General features: G+C 33.9%; 1 protein-coding gene across 1 annotated transcript in view; it reads left to right on the top strand.

Annotated features, from left to right (window-relative positions):
* Window positions 1-4,590: 4,590 nt before the first annotated feature.
* The window catches only part of akna (AT-hook transcription factor), a 50,542-nt gene continuing 32,675 nt past the window's right edge, over window positions 4,591-22,457 (top strand). Inside the window, exons 1-5 of the mRNA XM_056445699.1 lie at window positions 4,591-4,735; window positions 13,116-13,437; window positions 14,514-14,682; window positions 16,919-17,804; window positions 21,399-21,702. Coding sequence (XP_056301674.1) covers window positions 13,252-13,437; window positions 14,514-14,682; window positions 16,919-17,804; window positions 21,399-21,702 — 1,545 coding nt within the window. The 5' untranslated portion in view covers window positions 4,591-4,735; window positions 13,116-13,251. The remainder of the gene's footprint in view (window positions 4,736-13,115; window positions 13,438-14,513; window positions 14,683-16,918; window positions 17,805-21,398; window positions 21,703-22,457) is intronic.

Below are 22,457 nucleotides of genomic sequence, written 5' to 3'. Positions count from 1 at the left end.
ATTTCCATCTAATTTCCTTTGTTTATGTTGAGATATTTAACTTTAAAGACCAAGAAAATGACTTATTCTTTGCTATAAAAGTGATATTACTGAACATACACACAGGAACCTGATAAAAATTCTCATTTTAGAGGAAAATTTCAGATGGCATTTAAAGGTTTTTGCATCTGAACTCTTCATATTTTAAAGACATGGCGTCGAACTGTTAAAGTTAATGCAGTGCTTCTTGTCTGATGTGAGACCCACATTATATTGTATATCAACCAGGCAGTGAAAATCATTGATTTTAAAGAAATCAGATCTTAAATGTGGTGATTTTATGATGGCATCGTAGTTCACCAGAAGCCCTTGAGCTGGCTTGCTGAAATTTAATGGTCATTGTTTATATATAGAGCGAGGCAGCAGTGGTTAGAACTGTCAACTCACGGCAATAAGGTCACTGGATTGGCACTTCTGTGTGGAGTTTGCATGTTCTTCCCGTGTTCGTGTGGGTTTCCCCCACAGTTCAAAGACATGCGCTACGCTATAGGTACATGTAAATTGGGTAAACAAAATTGGCCATAGTGTATGAGTGCGTGTGTGGTTGTGAGAGTGAGTGTGTGGGTGTTTCCCAGTACTGGATTGTGGCTGGAAGGGCTCATGCCAGAATAGTTGGTTGTTCATTTCACTGTGGCAACCACTGATAAATAAGGGACTAAGCCGTATGAATGAATGAATGAATGAACGAACGAATACACCAAAAAAGGACAGTATTTGCACAAGTGTATTTTTTCTTTCATTTTTTTTACAAAGTGACAGCACCAACTGCTGGCCTGGCATGTTTTTACAGCAATTTTGTCATTTTTGCACATCCATGAGAATGTGAAGCCAATCGTTTGGCAATGTTGTCTTCCTTTTTAAGATGCAAAGAAAAAACTATTTTTTAACTACATTATTGCAGTGTAAACATACTATTAAAATGTGTTTTTGGAGGGTTATCCATTCACATATCCTTAAACTTATTTGGATATGTCACATCATCTGCTTTCTGAATTACCCCCCTCACCCCCGATCAGTGTTATGAATATGAAATATGAATAACTAAATTTTCATATATAGTAATTAAAATGAAGTTGAAATAAAATATAATATTAAATACAGAAATAGAAAGAATATTAATGTGTGATTAAAATGTAATCTTGGCAACTACAAGTACTAATCTACAAAAACATCAAATGAAAAATAGTTATTAAAATTTTATTTCAAAAAAGACATATTACTAAAAACAAGCAAGATTATTCAAAAATATTAATAAGCACTAGTAATATAAGGATCACTGTAGGCTATTGTACATTTTTGAAAATAAATATCATGTTGTTATAACCATTTGTAAATAAATATTGTTGTATATATGAAACATAATAAACAAGCATGTAATAGACACAATTTACTGAATAATAAAAAGTAAATTCAGCAGAATTGCTACCAGTTTTCAAATTTTGCAGAGATTATGCTACCATAGATTATTAAATATTATTAATGTGTAGCTTACGCAGAGTGTAATAATAATTACTAGACAAGTTAAAATGCAAAAGGATCATTTGCATCTCATAAATTAGTCTAAAATCCTTTAAAAATATAGTTATGAGACATCAATGTGAAGCGTATTTTTGCCTTTTTCTTTTTTTTTTTTACAAAATAGTGACAAGTCTAGATATCTTGACAGTCCTAAAAAATAAACTGAAACTTATCCCACACACATCCCACAAAGCCTGCTAGTTTTGTGAGTGACAGCAGAAAGAAAGAGTCAAAATATCTACTTAGACCTCAATTCAGAATAATTCCATCAGAAGTGCTGGTGTTTTAACAACAATACACAATCTGTTGAAACATAGCAGCAGGATTCATGTATTAATTAGTTTTTCATCATCTTATTTTATTCCCTTTGCAATTTTACCTCAAAAAACCCGCCTTTGTTCCTCTGTCTGACTCTTGTGCAGTTTAAAGAATAGACAGACATACCCACAGAAAGTGCTTTATATTCCAATAAAGATAAAGTACAAGGAAAAAAAGCAGAATAACCCCCTTGTGTTTCCATTCTTCATCTCTCAGGTACAAATCTCATTAACGATAATCTGTGAGATTATGTAAAAGTAATAGACCCTCGCTGCTGTCTAAAATATGAACGAATTCCCCAGCGACACTTCTTTTCAACCCTTTTGATCAAATCGCACACAAACATACAATTATCTAGACTGGTTATGGTTATCTGCAAAACAGGAGACATATATTGCTTATTCATTCATTTGGTGTCAAAGAACAGAGAAAATCCATTAGAGGTGTACAATGCACATAGAAAGCCTAATTAACCATATAACGCATGGCTGGATGCAGGGTGCGAATTATACAATGATGATGGGAGGGGTCAACTTTTTCGAGAATCAGAGGTAGATTTAACCAATAAGCGAGTTAAGCGGCTGCTTAGGGCCTCAGAAAGTAGATATTATCTAATCTGTAATCTATATAGTCTACAAATATTTAGAAATATAAATTATATCTATAAGCTATATATAACATCGTTTTCTACCATAGTTTGTATGGTGAGAGTTACAAATACAATTTTAACATAATTAAATATAATTTAATATACAATGAAATATAAAATTATTATAGTAATAATGTAATTTATGTAATAATAATAATATTACAAAATGAAATATCCATCATGGAGCAGTCCAGCAGTAAAATTATACATTTAAAAAAAAAAAAGATAAATAAAACAGCAATATAAATAAAAATTAAATAAAAGTAGAAAGGGTGCATTTCAGGACCTTATGGCTGGAATTGCTTAGGGCCCCAAAATCACTAAATCTGCCCGTTGATAATGTTAGTTTTTGTAAAACATCCTTCAGTGAATTAAAAGTATGTATTATTTCAAATTACATCTAATTTATTATTAAAATATATTTAAGTTGTAAGTGTTTTTGGAATATTTTGTGTATTCTGACCTACAGTATCCGATTGGCTACTTCTGAGGTGCATCTAACTTGACTTTTGTGCTATATTTCTAAACACACAGCTATTTTATGAGAAAAAAAAGGTATGTTGTCTGATTTTAGACTGTTGAATTAGTTTTTTTTCCATTATAGGGGTGGTCAAATGTAGGGGAGACAGGGTATATTTGAAACACAGGGAGAGTTGTAACACCACCAATTCCATGAATCAGGGATAAGATAGGGGTCATGTAACATTTTCAGTTTCCTTAATCACACATGGAGATTTTCCAGTCAGTCTTGCAATATCTCCAGAAGCCACAACAGATAATCGAATTCTGAATTCAAGATAATATTTTGTTTAGTACCTCTGCCATTGTAGATGATGTTGTATGAGTTATATCAGGTCAAACTAGTTTCTCTAGTAAAGAATGGTGTATCAACCTCCAGCTAATTTCAAAGCACCATGCTAATACAAACACACACACACATGCATATGAATGTGCACGTACAGACATGCACACACAAACACACACAATATACACATAAGCATACACTTCCAATATGCCCATATATTGTATTGTTGCAGTCATTTATTTACATTAAAACTGTTGTTTCGGCATATCACTTGTAGTACCTTTAGTTTTTGTGCATTTTGTCTACCTGTTACAACTCACCCCAGTAGTGGGGTAGGTTGTTACAAGTGACCACCTTGTATTTGTCATCATCTCACAAAGTCTGTGATAGTTTAAGAAATTTAAATTGTTGACAAATGTGGGTACTTTCCCTAAAGGTTTCAGTCGTGTAGCTTAAAAAAACAGTAGTTTTAGGTGCTAGAGAAAAATTGAGTTACAATCATCCCCAGTCTCCCCTATATTTACATTAATTAGATGTTTTTTTATTTTAATTGTAATTATTAACATTATTATTTAAAATACAAAGCAGAGCAAATTATTTCTCAGTATTTAAGAGCTGACCCCCCTATACATGTTGTTTTGAAATCTTTCAGAGGGATCAAGCGTTAATTAGGGGGGACAACTCCCCCTGTAATGAATAACATAGATATGAAGAAATAATTAATTGCAGGCTTTATTTTGCACTGTGATTGTGTTCAAAATCATCGAAAGTACAATATATTAATGATATTTTAAGTATATATTGATGAATAAAAGCACTATACTGTTATGAAATGTGTGGATAACTCACCTGAACGGATATTAAAAAGTCGACCTATGGCTCCACCGTGTGTCTGATAGTAATATCACGTTCATTTCAGACTATAAAAATAAGAATGATTCCCAGAATAGAGCTATATGTGAATATTAAGCATGATCAAGCATGTTGTTCTTTATAAGTTAAATTGAAAGAAAAAAATGCTGTTTTGTGAGCTTTATAAATTATCTGGAACTTTTATATCCCGCCTCTTTCCCTTGTTGAGCCAACCAAAGCGCTCACTTCGGCATTTTGTAGAATTTGACTGCGAAGCCCCGCCCCCAAACCGACGTCGTTCACTCTTCTCTTGTGTATAATTAATTAATCCCAATACTCCAAATCTTTGTTCTAGCTTTATTAAGAACTCTTTTTCTGCTGAAAGAGTTCACGTTTTTTTACCCCAGGATATAAAACATGCTCGTACTTGCTTTTGTATTTCAATATTTTGCTATGAAGTGAAATAAAACTCTTAGCGTGGAGTGAATAACACAGATTTTGGCTAGCTCGAGCAGCACAACGCACTCGAGCTGAACACCCGGACAATAACAAAGGTAAAAGCGATCTGGAACATTGAGTTACATGCATTTTGTCAAAAATCAGGTGATGGAAATTGGTGTTTGCCTCGTCGCTTGGTGACTGAGAGACTATGGTGGTGTTAGTTTGTGTGCTGTTCTCAAGGCAACCGTCTGAAGTTCATATGTTCACATGAAGGGCGCCTGTGTTGCACCGGAAGGCAGTTTATAGATGCTGAGAGGTAAGACATCTTAAAATACAACAGTCGTTGGGGCGTTTGCTTGTTAAAGTATCTCATAACATATTGCATTTTTCAAAGAAATGCTTGTGCAGAAAGACGTGCATATTCGCCTCTTATACAGAGGACTGTTCATCTTGATCAACAGGTTGAACGTCCTTCTGCTCGTCATCAAGTTGAACAAGTTGTTTCTGTGTTAACTACACAGAAACAAGAGCTTCCTATGTAATATGTACATCAATGTAAAAAAAACTTTCAACAGATTTATGTTTTCCCATTTATTAGAATGTGTCCTGTTAAATCATTTTATAAGCATAAAGTAATAGCTTTCATAATTTTGTTCAACCTGATTTCACGTTACAGAAGACACCAATGCAATGTAGGGGAGAGCAGGGCACAAAGTAACACTTTTTGCTTTTGGCCAAATAATGAACAAAGTAATGGGGTTAGACAAACCTTATTTTTTTACCAACAAATCACAAGCCTCTCCTGCAAATGAGCACTGAAATTATGATCGCCAGACCTATGGTTTCTGTGCAGTATTGCCAAATGTGCCAGGAGTAAAAATGCTACTATTTACCCCACCAGTGGGGCAAGTTGTGACAGACAGAAGGTTAGTTGTAACACATACTTAAAAGGGCAGATTTTACACAAGTAATTTAAATACAGATTACATTTAATACTAGCTATTTTCCTCAGTACTTGGCTATTTTTTTTATTCTACAAAGCACACTCTTTATTTATTTATTTATTTATTTATCTATCTGTCTATTGGATAAACACATTTGGATTTATTTGCAATATTTTTAGATTATTATACAATGCATTTATTTGCATTATTAGCAATTAAAAATATTTTCTATAAAAAAAATATTTTCATATAAAATTTTCTCAACATTACATTCAAAATTCTAAAATAATATTAGTTTAATTGGTGTCCAACAGTGTGTGGCTTATTTGTAACACCATGTTACAACTAACCCTGCTGTGTCATGTTTCCCTCATAACTGGCTAGCAGTCACTGTTTTACATCTTTCAAAATGGTTTCATCTTTTAGCCTAGAAGATGTTAATCACAGCAATATAAGATTTTACTAACATACTTTTACATATTTAAAAAAAAAAAAAAAAAAAATATATATATATATATATATATATATATATATATATATATATATATATATATATATATATATATATATTGAGTATAATAAAAAATACTTTTATGCTGCAGAAATGGTTTCTCCTGTGTTTCTCATCCAAATTTCGCTGAAGTTTTTCAATAATTGGCAGGAAGACGTCTGCTGAAACTGTGGTGAAAACCTTGGAAGCATGCCATGGTTAACCCTGAGTAAATACTTTAAAACTCTGGGTTACTTTTTACCCTGCATTACTTTGTGCCCTGCGCTCCCCTAATTTCAGTGTAATTTCAATTTGATTAACTATTATGTACAATATAAAATATATTATAAACAATTTTTTAACTTCCAGCATGGTGAATGCCCAAAAATCTTTATTAATTGTAATTTTTAAATCACCCCTTTTAAACCACAAAGTTTGGTTGTCACAATACCATTAATTAATCTGAAGTATCATGATACCAAGCAGTATTGCAATACTGTAATTCATAACTCAAATTATAAAGAAAATTGTCCAAAATACTGTATTTTATTGTTATAATAGGCCTACTTGACTGTAATTCATAATTCCCCATAAGGCAAAAAAGTATTATTCGCATCTCACTTCACCTAAAATGTATTGATTCTTTTTGTTTATTTTGTAGATAATTGACCAACAAAAATACATTAAAATAAAGAAACAAATTATACCGAATGAAATTTGTTACAAAAGAGCATGTTTTCCAACAAAATTAGGCTAAAGAAAGTGATCCGCATTTAGTAGGTTTCTATCCATATTAAAAACCTTTTAGTCAGTTTTATTTGATGTAGACACCAACATAGGGCATTTTGACTCTTACCCATATAATATAATAAACAAAACAAAGCTGGATATGTTTATTTTGTTAGTTACAGCCAGAGCTATGAAATATTAATCCTTTATAACATGCTTTTAGATATGCTTTATTAATAGCATTTTAATTGTGATATGTGAAATAAGAAGCATAAAATAACCCTAATAGTAAAACTGTGGGTTTATGAAAACCAAAAATGGGTTGTTGACATGATGTGAAGTTAATTAGCAACAGTAAACCTATAATGTGATTATAATAAAACGGTTTTAAGCAGCATTTATGGTTTTTATATAAAAATATTATTTGTTCTAATTATTATTATTTTAATATATTATGTTTAATGAATTTACTTTAATTCATTATATGCGAAGAAATATATGCCATATACGCCATTATATGCCATATATTTAAATGTTTAAATGTTATTTGCTATAATATCACATGAATGTAAGAGAGAGAGGAAAGCAGAATGCCTATATCTAAAAGTCTCATCACTATTTTCTATTCATAATTAAGGGCTTCTCATCCATGAACCTGCGAATGTTTATTTCCCTTGGGATATGAACTAAAATCTGTTTACTGTTCTGAAATATATTTCTTGCGGTAGGTAGCTAAAATAAAAAGTTTTGTTGGGCTGAAAATGTCTCCTAACAGTACACTATTTAGGCGAAACAATCCCAAACACACTTTATCATCTTAGAAGGAAAGCTTAAGGTCTATATGGCACATTCATTGCATTGCACAGATACTAGAGTTGATTATGCGAACACAGATATTCTTCCTCAGACTCTGTGGATCTTCTTGGCCCATAAGGAGCTTTAGGGCTCACTGTGTGCCTTATTAATCCTATTCGCTCAGTCTGTATGTGCGGGCCCTGTTATGTAGACTATTAAGTACAGTAACAGTGAATAATCTATATATATAGGATACGTGTTGCTCTTGGCTGAGCTCACCACAGCTCGCTGAATGGATGGTGGGGAGCTAGACGAGCGTTTAATTAGTGTACGCTGCAGAACACCGAGCACTCTGGAGATTAGCAGACTCCCTCGGTGAGTATGTTTGTGTGCTGACAGATTGCTGTGGTTTGTGTGTCTCTCTGGAATTCTTACTTGCCACAAACTGAAGTTGCATTTAAAACTGGGCTGCACAATATAGTGAACAATCATTATTATTGCCATACCTCTATTGTTGAGGGGTGCAATAAATGAATTTTATTTTATGTTTATTTCATAGATTGTTTATCCAAATTTAACCAATCAGATGGGGCCTTACTATCTTTATATACGCCTATCCATTAGGTGCTATTATGAATTGGCTAGACCAGCCCAAAGGTGAAACTATAGTGCTTGAGGGCAGAGAGTTGAAAATAAATACTATTGGTGGGAGTTAGGGTTGCACGATATTGGAAAAATCTGACATTACGATATTTTGTTTTTCTGCTATCAGACATGGGACGATAACCGTTTTTAAGGTATACCGCGGTTTAGAAAAGTCAAGGTTTGTGTAAGATTTTTTATTCACATTTTTTTGTTTGTTTTTTAGGGCAACAATATCTTCTGCAGAAAAAAATATTCGAAGATGCTGTTTTAAATCGTAAAGAAATCAGTGTTTTTGAAACTAATGAAGACAACAGAAGTGAATGATTCATTTTAATTATTTAGCCTGCGTGTTTGCTCCAAAATATTATAAATCTTTCAAAAAAAAATTATGTTGTGTTCAAAGGGGAAAAAAGTTTTTGTTTCTTAACCAGACATTTAAAAAGAATATATTTTAGAGCAGTAATCACAATACTATGAAACCGTGATATTTTTATCAGGTTATCATATTGTCAGAATCTTATACATGCCTATCTCATTCATTCATTTTCTTTTCTGCTTAGTCCCTTTTTTAATCTGGGGTCGCCACAGCGGAATGAACTTATCCAGCATATGTTTTTACAGAGTGAATCATTTTAAGGTCAAAATTATTAACCCCTTTAAGCAAATGTTTTTTTTCTATAGCAGGGATGGGCTAACTCAATCCTGGAGGGCCGGTGTCCCTGCATAGTTTTGCACCAACCCTAATCAAACACACCTGCTTGTAGCTTTCTAGTGATCTTGAAGACACTAATTAGGGTGTTCAGGTGTGTTTGATTAGTGTTGGAGCAAAACTCTGCTGGGACACCGGCCCTCCAGGATCGAGTTTGCCCATGCCTGTTCTATAGTCTACAGAACAAACCATCATTATACAATAACTTGCCTATTTGCCCTTACCTGCCTAGTTAAACAAATTAACCTAGTTAAGTCTTTAAATGTCACTTTAAGCTGTATAGAAGTGTCTTGAAAAATATGCAGTAAAATATTATTTACTGTCATCATGGCAAAGATCAAATAAATCAGTAATTAGAAATAAGTTCTTAAAACTATTATGCTTAGAAATGTGTTCTCTCCGTTAAACAGAAATTTGGGAAAAAAATAAACGGGGCTAATAATTCAGGGGGGTTAATAATTCTGATTTCAACTGTATGTTGATTATCCACAATACATATATCGCAATATTAATACAATTTCATCAGATGAATTAAATTGCTATATAATTGGAAAGAATTCATTCATTTAAATTCAAATGTCGACACTGATATCATGGTCAATGTGCTGACATTTAGCGTCATTGTGCTTCGGTGTCCCGAGTTCGAGTTCCAGCTTGGGGATCTTTCCTGATACCACACCCTTTTATATAAACGTTTATATTTTATTTATGTTTGTATTTGTACTGTTTATACATACACTGACAACTACATAATGACAACAAATAATTTTATGTTACTTTAACTTATTTTTCTTACATTAATCAAATTTCAGTTAAATACATTAGCAATTCAAAGTTTAACATAATATTTTTAGTCAGTTTGACTGATTTAAGTTGAGATTACTAGAAAAGTTCATTTGATTCAAATAAAAAAGGCAGGGAGAATTTTCTTTACAGTGCAGTACATATAAACAGTACAAACACAAACTTTTTTTAAATGTGATTTATTGATTGACAGCACTAACAAATAGCTAATCAAATAGCAATTGCTACAGAAATGTTATATTGTAAGAAATATTTTAATCGAAATACTCAACAACATTGCATATTGTATGTTTTCCCAGTTTTATGCCGTCTTAGTCTACACAAATAGGTCTGGTAGATACAGAAGAACATGTGATGTTTGTTCTTGTAGTTTAGAAATAAACAGCAAGAATTTGTGTGGAAAATAATCTTTTTAGAATTGTTTCGCCAATTTGTAAGATTTTAACAAGTATGACTGTTCAACCTATTGCCCTTTATTTGATTAAAAAGTTTGTAACTTGTTGTGTCACAATTAGGGCTTCTAAATTGACTTTAGAATAAGTTAATAACGGGACACTGCTTTTCTCATGAAAGGGGGTTCTATTGTAATTAAGTACTTTACCAGCAGACACTCTTTTACTTCATGAAGCAGTGTTCTGAATGCGGATTGGCTGATCTTAGAATGATGCTTTGATGCTTGTGACTGGCAGTGCAGGGCAGAGATTGTTGTTGTGTGGTCACCATGGCAACCAAGGGTCCTTTGGAGGTTGTAGTAGATGAAGGGTTTTTATGTAGAGACCATCGCCCCAATCAATAAATAAATAAAAAAGCATTCACATGCAACTTTGGAGTAGTGTTTTGCCATTTTAGCAGATACATAAATATACAATTCAATATATATATATATATATATATATATATATATATATATATATATATATATATATATATATATATATATATATATATATATATATATATATGTTTATTATGTATATATATCTGTTGGTTTTAGGTTTTCGCTCTCTGTTGCTGTGTCTCAAGGTGAAGCAGGTGAAGAGCTGCGTTATTTATTCACATGTTTTGCTGTTCCACTTGAGAGCAGCTGTTTACAGACTTAGCGTAGCCTTTTATCATGCTCAATTAGCATAGAGCTACAGTACATGAATGACAGCATTAATTAGACTATTGTAGAGGGTTACAAAGATGCTTTTGGATGTGTTTACAAAGAACGGTTCACCTGCTTACTGCTTGAATGGATATATTAATTCTTAATGCTTCTGTAAACAGTTGAAATTGATGTATCTGTGATTTCATGGTGTTTTTCTTAAGGCAAGATTAAGATGCCAGCAAAAATTTACTTTTTTTCATGCACCTAACCGAGATTTTGGGCTTTTTGGCTAATGTCATCCAATATCCAATGACATCCAATATGTTTTTTGAGCTCAGGTACATTCTCTTTCCACTAATCATTCTTGAGGTGTTTCAGCAGATTAATTGGAGTTCACCTGTGGTAAATTCAGTTGATAAGACATGATTTGAAAAGGCATACACCTGTCTATATAAGGTCCCAGGGTTGACAGTGCAAGTCAAAGCACAAACCAAGCATGAAGACAAAGGAATTCAGTGTTTCCTCTAGGATTTTTTCCAGCTGTGGCGGCAGGCCTTTTTTACATAGATCTACAAACTACCTGTGGCATTTTTTCAATGACAAATGTCATGTGCGTAGTATTATAAGTCGAGATTGCATTTATGTAATAGCCTACGAGCATGCGAATCTCTTTGCCTGTGCCCCAATTTCCTCTGCTCGTGCACAAAACTTCTTCCACACCCCCTCAAATATACGCTGCTCAAGCGCAGATCTTCTTGTGCGCTCTCAAATAAACAGTGCTGAAGTGTGATTTAGTGCGTTTATGTAACATGTCTCCAACATTAATTAGATTTGCTAGGAATATTTATGAATGTCTCCAATAGACCTACAGAGCAGTATTAACCCGCTATTAAAAAAACACGACTGAATGTTTTGAATGAAAAGCTGTAATGTAGCCGTGGCGCCCCACCATGGAAGAATGAATATAGCGGAAACCATGGAATTGTCTGTAGACCTCTAAGATAGGATTGTCTCAAGGCACAAGGATGGGAAGCTTACTGAAAAATTTCTGCTGCTCTGAAAGTTCCAATGAGCACAGTGACCTCCATCATCCGTAAGTGGAAGATGTTTGGAACCATCAGGACTCTTCCTAGAGCTTGCCAGCCATCTAGGCTGAGTGATTGGGGAGAAGGGCCTTAGTCAGGGAGGTGATCAATAACCCGATGGTCACTCTGTCTGAGCTCCAGCGTTCTACTGTGGAGAGAGGAGAACCTTACAGAAGGACAACCATCTCTGCAAGCCTGTATGGTAGAGTGGCCAGACGGAAGCCACTCCCCGCCTGGAATTTGCCAAAAGGCATTTGAAGGACTCTCAGACCATAAAAAACTATTCTCTGATCTGATGAGACTAGAATTGAACTCTTTGGAGTGAATGCCAGGCATTATGTTTGGAGAAAACCAGGCACCGCTCATCACCAGGCTAATACCATCTATTCAGTGAAGCAAGGTGGTGGCAGCATCATGCTGTGGGGATGTTTTTCAGCAGCAGGAACTGGAAGACTAATCAGGATAGAGGGAAAGATGAATACAGCAATGTACAGAGACATCCTGAATGAAAACCTGCTTCAGAGTGCTCTTGATCTCAGACTGGAGAGACTTCAAAGTTCATCTTCCAGCAGGACAATGACCCAAAGCACAACGCCAAAATGTCAACGGAGGGGCTTCACTACAACTCTGTGAATGTCCTTGAGTGGCCCAGCCAGAGCTCAGACCTAAATCCTATTGAACATCTCTGGAGAGATCTGAAAATGGCTGTACATCGTCGCTTTTCATCCAACCTGATAGAGCTTGAGAGGTACTGCAAAGCGGAATGGGCAAAAATTCCCAAAGACAGGTGTGCCAAGCTTGTAGCATTATATTCAAAAAGCCTTGAGGTTGTAATTACTGCCAAAGGTACATCAACAAAGTATTGAGCAAAGGCTGTGAATACTTATGTACATGTGATTTTTCAGGGTTTTTTAATAAATCTTTTCAACAATTTCAAAAAAATATTTTTTCACATTGTCATTATGGGAATTTTGAGGAAATACATTACTTTAATCCATTTCGGAATAAGGCTGTAACATAAAAAAAATGTGGAAAAGGTGAAGGGCTATAAATACTTTCCGGATTCACTGTATATATACTTATTATAAACATACTGCATTTTTTGCTTGGATACCTATACAATTATATATTTAACAAAATAGCAGAAAATATGTGTGTTAGAGTGTGTTTGAGTGTGTTATTTCTGTGTGTTTTCACAACAGGTTGATTCTCTGTGAGTAAACATTAAGCAGCCATAACTGGTCAGCCATGAAAGATGACGTCAATATCAATGTCGCAGAGGTGCGGATCATTGAGGAGCTCAAGGTGGAATAAAAGAAAGAGATAAAAGGGCAGGTAATGGAGCGGAGCAGAGGTGGCACCTCTACAGGGCTTCTGGTTTGGACACCTACCCCACAGCTTTCCTCTCCCTCAGCCTCAGAGGGGTCAGACTTCAGCTGGGATGAAGAACCGGACCAGGACTTCCAAAGCCAGATGGATGAGAATGGCATCATTGGTCTGGCAGAGAGGCAAGGGCAGCAGGAGGTGAGGACAGCAGAGACATTTGACTGATGTATGTCTATTAATTGGTCATTAAGATCTGAAGAGTCTCATTAGACTAAAAAATGGATGGCAGAGTACAAATGCATCCACAGTGTTTTCCTTGACTAACAATGTCACCTTTGGCAAATATGATAAAAATGCTCTGAAAAAATGTCGATTTGTTTTGATTTTTTGCTCAAAATATTAACAAAAATTTGTGCTTTCACAATTGTAAACATAGGACAGTTTCAGGATTAATTCACCCAGAAGTGGAAATTCTGTTATTAATTACTTGCCTTCATGTCGCTCCAATCACCCGAGACCTTCATTCTTCTTTGGGACGCAAATTAAGATATTTTAGATATGAAATCTGGTGTAACAGATCACAAAATTGAATTGAATTGAATTGAAATGTAATTTGCTTTTCATTTATTACAAAAACAGTACTGAAAGCCGATTTTGCGTCGATTTTGTGGTTGTAATTTCTAGAAGTTTCTGACAATTTTGTGATTATTTATTTATTTATATATATATATATATGTATGTATGTATGTGTGTGTGTGCGCGTGCGTGTGCGTGTGTGTGTGTGTGTGTATGTGTGTGTATATATATAAATTATATATGTATAACCTCCTTTGATTATTTCTTTTTTTTTTTCTTTTTTAAATATTTCCCAAATGATGCTTAACAGAGCAAGGAAATTGTCACAGTATTTCTGGTAATATTTTTTCTTCTGGAGAAAGTCTTAATTATTTTATTTCGGCTAGAATAAAAGCAGTTTTATTGTTATGGTTTATGGTTTTGATAGCGAAAAAAATCACTAAGCATCACAGCTGGAGAACTGAAGTAGTTGGGTGGGTCAAATGTCTTCAGATCTCCAATTCAAAGTCACTTACATCACCACAAATTGTAAGGGATCAAGAGGAAAGGCTTCACTCTCATCCTAAAACAAACAGTTTTTAGCTAATATTTGAACAAAGGATCAAACAGTAAAGACACTTTTTCCTCCAAGCCTTCTTTGCCCATATAATGGTGCTTTCAAAACTGTGTGCTAAACATATAATGGTTGTGTGAATCAGAGAGAAGAGGAGGAGGCTGCAGAGGAGCTGTTGTGGGATGTAAAGACCCCTGAGCCTGAGCATGGGCCGCCGCCTGCAGTAGAGGAGATAAGCTGTCATCTGAGTGAACTGCTGGACTCTGAGCCGCTCTCTCAGGCCACGGGAGACCACTACTACTCTCCATCACTGCGTAAAAGGCTGTTTAATTAAAGATTCACAACTAAATTTCCAAATACATTTATAGTAGTGTTTTTTGTGCAAAGGTATTATTCATCAATTCATCTAGTAATATTTGATTTTTATAGCCTGTATTTATTTATTTAGAATGGATAAAATTGGTCAAAGTGATGGACAATGTATCTGTATCAGCCAGTTTTGTACTTGTTGATGATCAGGTTTAAAACAAGTTTTAAAAAGTTTTAGTGGACATCCACACTGCTGAGAATGCCATTTGGATGTACAGTATACAGTATGTGCTGTGCTTTTTCCTCACAATAACAAAGTAATTCATTGATTCATTTTCCTTCGCATAAGTCCCTGATTTATCAGGGGTCGTCACAGTGGAATAAACCACCAACTAATAGCCAAATTAACACGACAACAATGACCGTTTCGAAAGCATCTGAAAATAGTGCTAAAACAACACACAATTTAGGCAGTTGATTTAAAATATTGAAAATTTTTATAAAATCTCACTCCAGTAGAAGTACAAAGTCTTCCTTTCAATATTACTTGAGCCAAAGTACAGAAGTACCTGATTTAAATAATAAAATGATGCATTTAAAAAAAAAAAACATCCACAACACAATTCACATTTAGAAAATCCAATTTGTAAGTTCAAAACATGTTTCAAAAATACACAACTCCAATTCGTAAATTAAAAAAACGATTAAAAAATACACAAATCAAAATTGTATTTTCAGAACATGATTCATAAATATGCTAATCCAATTTGTAAGGTCAAAACACGATTCATAAATATGCTAATCTAATTCGTGAATTCAATTACACGATTCAAAAATCAAATTTGTAAATTATAAAAAAACGATTAAAAAAATATGCAAATTCAATTAGTAAATTCCAAACATGATTCAAAAATACACAAATCCAAATAGAAAATTAAAAAACACAGTTCAAAAATATATAAATGCAATTCGTGAATTCAAAACACAATTCAAAATTACACAAATCCAATTCGTAAATTCAAAACATTATTCAAAATACACAAATCCAATTCATAAGTTCAAATACACAAATACAATTTGTAAGTTCAGAACACAATTCATAAATATGCTAATTCAATTTGTAAGTTCAAAACATGATTAATTCATAAATTCAAACCACGATTCAGAAATACACGAATCTTAAAAATTTTAAATATTTATGATCTTTAGTTGTGAATTCACAAATTGTGTTTACAGATGTACAAATTGGATTTTGTAAATGTGAACTGTGCTGTGCATGTATGGAATTTTATTTTGTAAATGTATTATTTTTGAGACTGATCTGGTTCTATACACATTCATATGCTAAATCCCATTCAGATTAGATGGTAAAATCAGTGAATCGCTCACTGGAGACTCACTCTGAATGGATCATTTGAATTAGTGAGGCATCATTCGAATCAATAAGTTGTTAACTCATTCACAGATGCCATTCCAATTCACAAATAATTTTTTTCAGTGCAATATGTGAAGTAATTCAACAGATGCTAATAAAGAATGGATGTTCATGAATTAAAGGGATAGTTAAAGGGACCCAAAAATGTCAATTCTGTCATCATTTACTTGCATTTGACTGTTTCAAACCTCTCTGAGTTTTTTTTTTTCTCCACACAAGAAGATATTTTGAAGAAAGCTGAAACCTGCAACCATTGACTTCCTCAGTATTTGTTTTTCTTACTACGGAAGTCAGTGGTTACAGGTTTTCAGCTTTTTTTAAGACATCTTCTTTTGTGTTCAACAGAAGATATAAACTCGTAAAGGGTGAATACATGAGGACAGAATATTTATTTTTGGGTGAACTGTCCCTTTAAACACCACTATCTTGTCTCTGAGCAGATGATTTCTCCCCTTCGACATAACTTTTTATTAACTGCTTTATGTAGGAGATGTAGTGGAGTAAAAAGAAAAACATTTTGTTTTGGAAAGTAGTGAAGTAAAAGTGAAAGTTTCCAAAAAAATAATAATAATGCTCTTATTAAGGATAGATACTTGAAATATGTAGTACTTAAGTACAGTAGTAAAGTAAAAATTCTTACTGTATAATAATTATTGCCCACTACCGAATTGCACAAGCTATTTTTGCAATTAGGTACTTTAATGAAGTAAATTCATTTCATGTTTATTCACTGTAAATAATATTTCATTCTGAAAATTCCAAACTTTGGTCTTCATTTTTATTTTCTCTTTTTTTTTTTTTTTTAGAGGAAGAACACCAAACAGACGATGACCGGAGCGTGTTATCTGAGGATTGGGCTGATAATGAGGGTGGTACTGGGAGCCCAGTAATCCAAAGGCACAAATTAAACTCTTTCCCTGAGAGAGACACAGCATTGGACATGACCGATGAGGAGATAGAGGAGAAGGATATGTGCGAAGATGCTCAGAGATTCATGGACCAAACATTTCATGTCACAGAAGAGACGGCAGCTGTGTTTCAAACTCTGAAAACCCTTGACTTTAGTCAGGAAGTGAGTGGAATTTCCAAAGATCAAGATTGTTTAATTTCAGGAATCCCAGAGTTCTCTGATAAAAGTGACTGTGAGGAACTTGATGCCCGATTTCTTCCAGTCTCGCATCATTTCACTAGAAACACTTCCAATCCCATCAGTTTTCCCCATTTATCCTCAGAGGAACCGATGAATGACTGTGGGATTGAAGCTGAGACGCTACCTGAGCTAGAAATTAGGTCAGATTCATCTCTTAGCACGTACCAGAGTCCTGTCCCTAAAACAAATCACACTTTCAGATCAAACCATGAAGAGATTAAACAAAAGATCGCGCCTCAAACTTCAGCCAGAAGCCCTGTAATAAAAAACAGCCCTGAAAAAATATACCAAGATGCTACGAGTGGAGAAAAAATAGATGGGAGGTTACACAGGCCTTACCACAATCTGCAGCCTCCAACAGCCTCTCCCAGAAAAACAACCTCTGCTTCCTGCAGCGCTCAGGTTTCCATTCCAGCGCAGGGCATTTCTAAAGCAAGCGTCTCCCCCTCAGAGCGATCGCCTCCTCCTACACCTCACAGAAATTCAGCAATAAAGAACCACAGAAACTGCAAAACCTCTCACACGGATCCAGATGACATCAGGTGAGAGGAAAAACAATAATAAACAAAAATGTGATTTATGATGGATTTTTGAACCGTTAATGGGATTCATCATTTGTTAGTTGACCACTAAATAATACTTATTACAGTAATATACAGTAAATTATATATTATATTGTACATTTCAGTGTTTCCTTTAGGATTTTTTCCAGCTGTGGCAGCAGGCCCTTTACATGATTCTTCCAACTACCTATGGTATTATTTCAATGACAAATGTCATGACGCAGTATTACAAGTCGAGATCGCATTCATGTAATACAAGCATGCATTGCTCTTTGCTTGAGCGTCGATTTCCTCTGTTCATGCACTAAATTTCTTGCACGCCCCCTCAAATATGCTCAAGCACAAATTTTCCTGTGCACTCTCAAATAAACGCTGCTGAAGTGCGATTTAGTGCGTTTATGTAACGAATATGTCTCCAAGACTCTCCAACATTTGTTAGATTTGCTTGGAATATTTCTGAATGTCTCCAATAGACCTACAGAACGGCATTAATGCATCCTGAAGTAAAGTGAAACGGCTTTAAACTCCAGCAGGATAAAGTCATTGTATGAACTATAGACCTTTATCTATAAATAAAGTATAATTAAGGAAACTGTGTTCATCATAACTGAAAGCTACATTGGGTTTGCTGGCCTCACACATCGCGCAGCCCTGTCAGTCAGTCAGTCAGCATGTCACCTTAAAGGGTTAAACAAATAAAGCACAGCACTATTACGATTACAGAAAAGTTTGCTCTGTTATAATTCACTTACCTTTTAATATGTTTTGGTGTGATTATAACCCGCTATAAAAAACTACAACAACTGAATGTTTTGAATGAGATGATGTAATGTGGCCATGGTAGGAATGAATTTTGGTATGGCGCCCTGCCATGGAAGAATGAATATAGTAGAAACCATGCATTTTTTTTTTTTGATCAATATGCATTTCTTTGCCAATATTTTGGCTTAAAAATTATTTTTAAAAGTACTATTTATTTTATTGGAAATAGTAAATAAAACATTATTTGTTTGTTTGTTTGTTAGACGTTATTGTTCCCAAAGGGAAATTCACATCACAGCAGAGCTCTCCATACTAAAGAAAGATAAAATAAATAACATATATATAAAAAAACAATACTGCACATCCTAGTTTCAAACAACGAGTAGACACTTATCGATATCTAATGCTATTACAATTCAGCATAATTCATCTAGTACTTTGGTTACACAATCTGATTACTGTTGGTCAAAATTACTTCCTGTATCTTTCTCCGTAACGTTTGGGCTGAATTAATCTTGCACTAAAACAGCTTGAACACACTTGGGCTATATCATATTTTGTACATATTCTAATGTCAAAATAAGAATCAAAATGATAAAACTGTAATGCAAAGTTTAATTTTCAGCATTTATTAGAATGTTTAAAGTTTTTTCTAAGCAAAAATGATTTATGATTATCATTTCTACCATGAGAGACAGAAACCAAATACGATGACAGTGAGTGCATCAAAAAATCCTGTCAGGAACCCTCAACAAATGACATCAGATTAAAATGGGAGAGAGAATCCAACCTAGTTATCTCAGAGGAACATTGGTTGAATATCTGCTAAGTACAGGCCACCTCTTCCAGCTATGATATGTGGCAAGATTTTTGCTGGAGGAATCTTACCAGAAACTTTATAACCCCTAAGTTAACATGCATGCAAATAGGCATGGAGCGATAACCGTTTTCAAGGTATATTGTGGTTTGGAAAAGTCTAGGTTTTAAAAACCGCCAAAATTTTCTGCTATACCGTTCCTATGGTATATATAAGATTTTTTATTTATTTTTTATGTTTGTTTTTAGGACAACGATATCTCCAGCAGTGAAGATATCCAAAGAAGTCGTTTTAAAAAGTAAAGAAATTTGTGTTTTTGAAACGAATGAAGACAGCAGAAGTCATTTAATCAATTGAATTATTTAGCCTGACATGTTTACAAAATATTATAAATGCTTCTCAAAATAAAATATACATGTATTGTGTTTTTTAAGCAGACATTTAAAAAGAACATATTTTAGAGCAGTAATCGCAATACTGTGAAACCGTGATATTTTTATCCAAGGTTATCATACTGTCAGAATCTCATACCGGCCCATACTTACATGCAAACATGGGAGAAAGATAGGGGACAGTGCTGTAGGAAATGTGGAGAAAACTTAGCAAATCAATTTACAAATTTTGGAGTTGCCCAGCCATTCAGTCATACTGGCAGGATGTAATGCAAGTAATAAGAAATATTTTCGGTGATGGAGTGGACTTTTCTTTTACAACAATTTATCTGGGAAATATTGCAACCAACTTAATGGTAAAAGACAAGTATTTACTAAAAAATACTTCTTAGCAACCAGTAAGAAAACTGTACTCGAACCCCCTGCAAAATCGGAATGGTTGGAAATCGTATCTAATGTTCAAAATATGGAGAGGAAGACTTTTTCATTAAAACTACAATTGGACAAATACCTGCAATATTGGGAGAAATAGATTGTACACAGTGTAAACTGATCTTTATCTGTATTTGTTATTGTGACCTGTAAGGAAATATGTGACCAGTAAACTGTTCATTTAAGTTCCGAAATAAAAAAAAAAAAAATATATTATTTATTATTTGTATTCTTATTTTTTTCTTCCTTAAAAAAAGAGAAATAAAAACAAAGTATACTTTTTTTTTTAATCCTGTCAGGCATATTTAGATTTCTAATAATTTAATAGCTAAAAGAACCAAAAAGCTCTATTTAAGGATCAAAGTGCCACCCCTAAATACTATTTTTAAAAATGTATAACCTACCTCTATCAGTTAAACCACTCGGTTTTATCCTTTTGTCAGTTTTTCTAATATCAAATAAAGAAAAAATTTTTTATATATATATATATATATATATATATATTATACCGTCTTTTTATTCTTTTACTAAAACACACATACATTTCTTAAATAATACATTTATATTTACCCTCCTAATATCCAAGACCCCATTGTCTGTAAATACAAGGTTTATTTAGGGATATTTAACTAGTTAACAAAAGACATAAATCACGCAACATACACATTATATTCTGGGGAAATGTTATCAGATTTTAGTTTTAGGTAGGTTAAAAGAAATGCTTATAACCCCTCCCCTTGAGAAATTTTTAGGCAATGTATCTGGCATATCTTAACTGAGATTTTCTGATCTTGTAATAATCCCACAATAATATATACTGTGATGTATTAAAAGGACTAAGGGGTCAGTTTGAGGTTATGTTGAGTTTGATTCAGTGTCTTATCTGCACACGACAGTCATTCAGCCTCCATCAAGTATGGGTCATAATAAGTATGTTAGTTCATTTTACATAAATGAACTGTCATGCTGAATGATGATGAACACTTTTTGACACATGTTCAGACTTAGATTTAGTTACAAAAGTTGTATTTGCTGTGTTATTTGCATTTAATAGGATTTTAGTGTATTTATATTTTACCCATATTTTTTACACAAGTTGCAATATCATTTTTGCTATCCCTGCTGTACCAATTTGAACTGATTATTGTTATATGCGTGTGTTTTTTTTAGGAAAGGACAGCTGAATCATGCCTTGCCTGATTTCTCCAAAGTAGAACCGAGGGTGCGTTTTCCAAAAAGGAGTGAATACAAGCCTCCTAAAAGCCGAAGACCCCCTCATGTTCGAACATCACACCCAGATCGTCCAGTGGTATTCAAATCCCCTGCTGAGATTGTGAGAGAGGTCCTGTTGAGCAGCTCTGATGGGATGCTTGGAAGTCCTTCCTCCAGTGGGACCCAGAAGCACCTGGAGAGTACCGTCCCAGAAGAGTTTCGCTGCCCACAGCAGGCCAGCACACTGGTGCAGCAGCTACAGGTAAAGAGAAGGTCATCAAGAAACACTGAGATTATATTGGGTTATTGTTTCACATGTGATGCTAATCTACTATTCAGTACACACTGCGTAGTATGCGTTGTCTGGATAATTCCATTTAGGGTTGATATGATTTTTCGTATGGTTTTGAAACTTTCTTTTGCTCACTAATGCTGCATTTTTTTATTTAAAATATTGTGATATTTTATTAGTGAAATTTTATTACATTTTACAATAACTGTTTTGTGTTTTAGTTGTCTTTAAAATTCTTGGGATAGCAAAGTTGCTTTTAAAAAATGTTAACAGCTCAGAGACAATGACGTAGTGGTTTGTACATCGACACGTGTACTCCGGTTTTCACGGAGTTCAATTCCCGTCATGAGGTCCTATTGCTCCCCATGCTTTCCCATCAATACTGTCTACTGTCCTATCCATTAAAGGTGAAAACCCTGAAAAAAATAATTATGAAAAAGTCAATTAATTAGCCAATACTTCATGTTTTTGGGGTCACCTGATCTTTTTTTTAAATAGGTATTTTTAATTAGTTTTACATTTTACAATAACAACACAACAGCAACAAAGGAACAAAATACAAGAAATAAAAATGATAGTACTAAAAAAATAATAGTAATAAAAAGCGAAAAACAAACAAATAAAAACAAGGAATTCCTAAAGTACCTAAAATCAGTTATAATGAAAATACAAAGAGGCATTCAATAAGGAGCAGTGAACATATCACACGGCTTTGTCAGAATCAG

The sequence above is a fragment of the Danio aesculapii genome, chromosome 21 (assembly GCF_903798145.1).
Source record: "Danio aesculapii chromosome 21, fDanAes4.1, whole genome shotgun sequence".
Classification (NCBI taxonomy): domain Eukaryota; kingdom Metazoa; phylum Chordata; class Actinopteri; order Cypriniformes; family Danionidae; genus Danio; species Danio aesculapii.
This window is presented reverse-complemented; position numbering and strand designations above follow the sequence as displayed.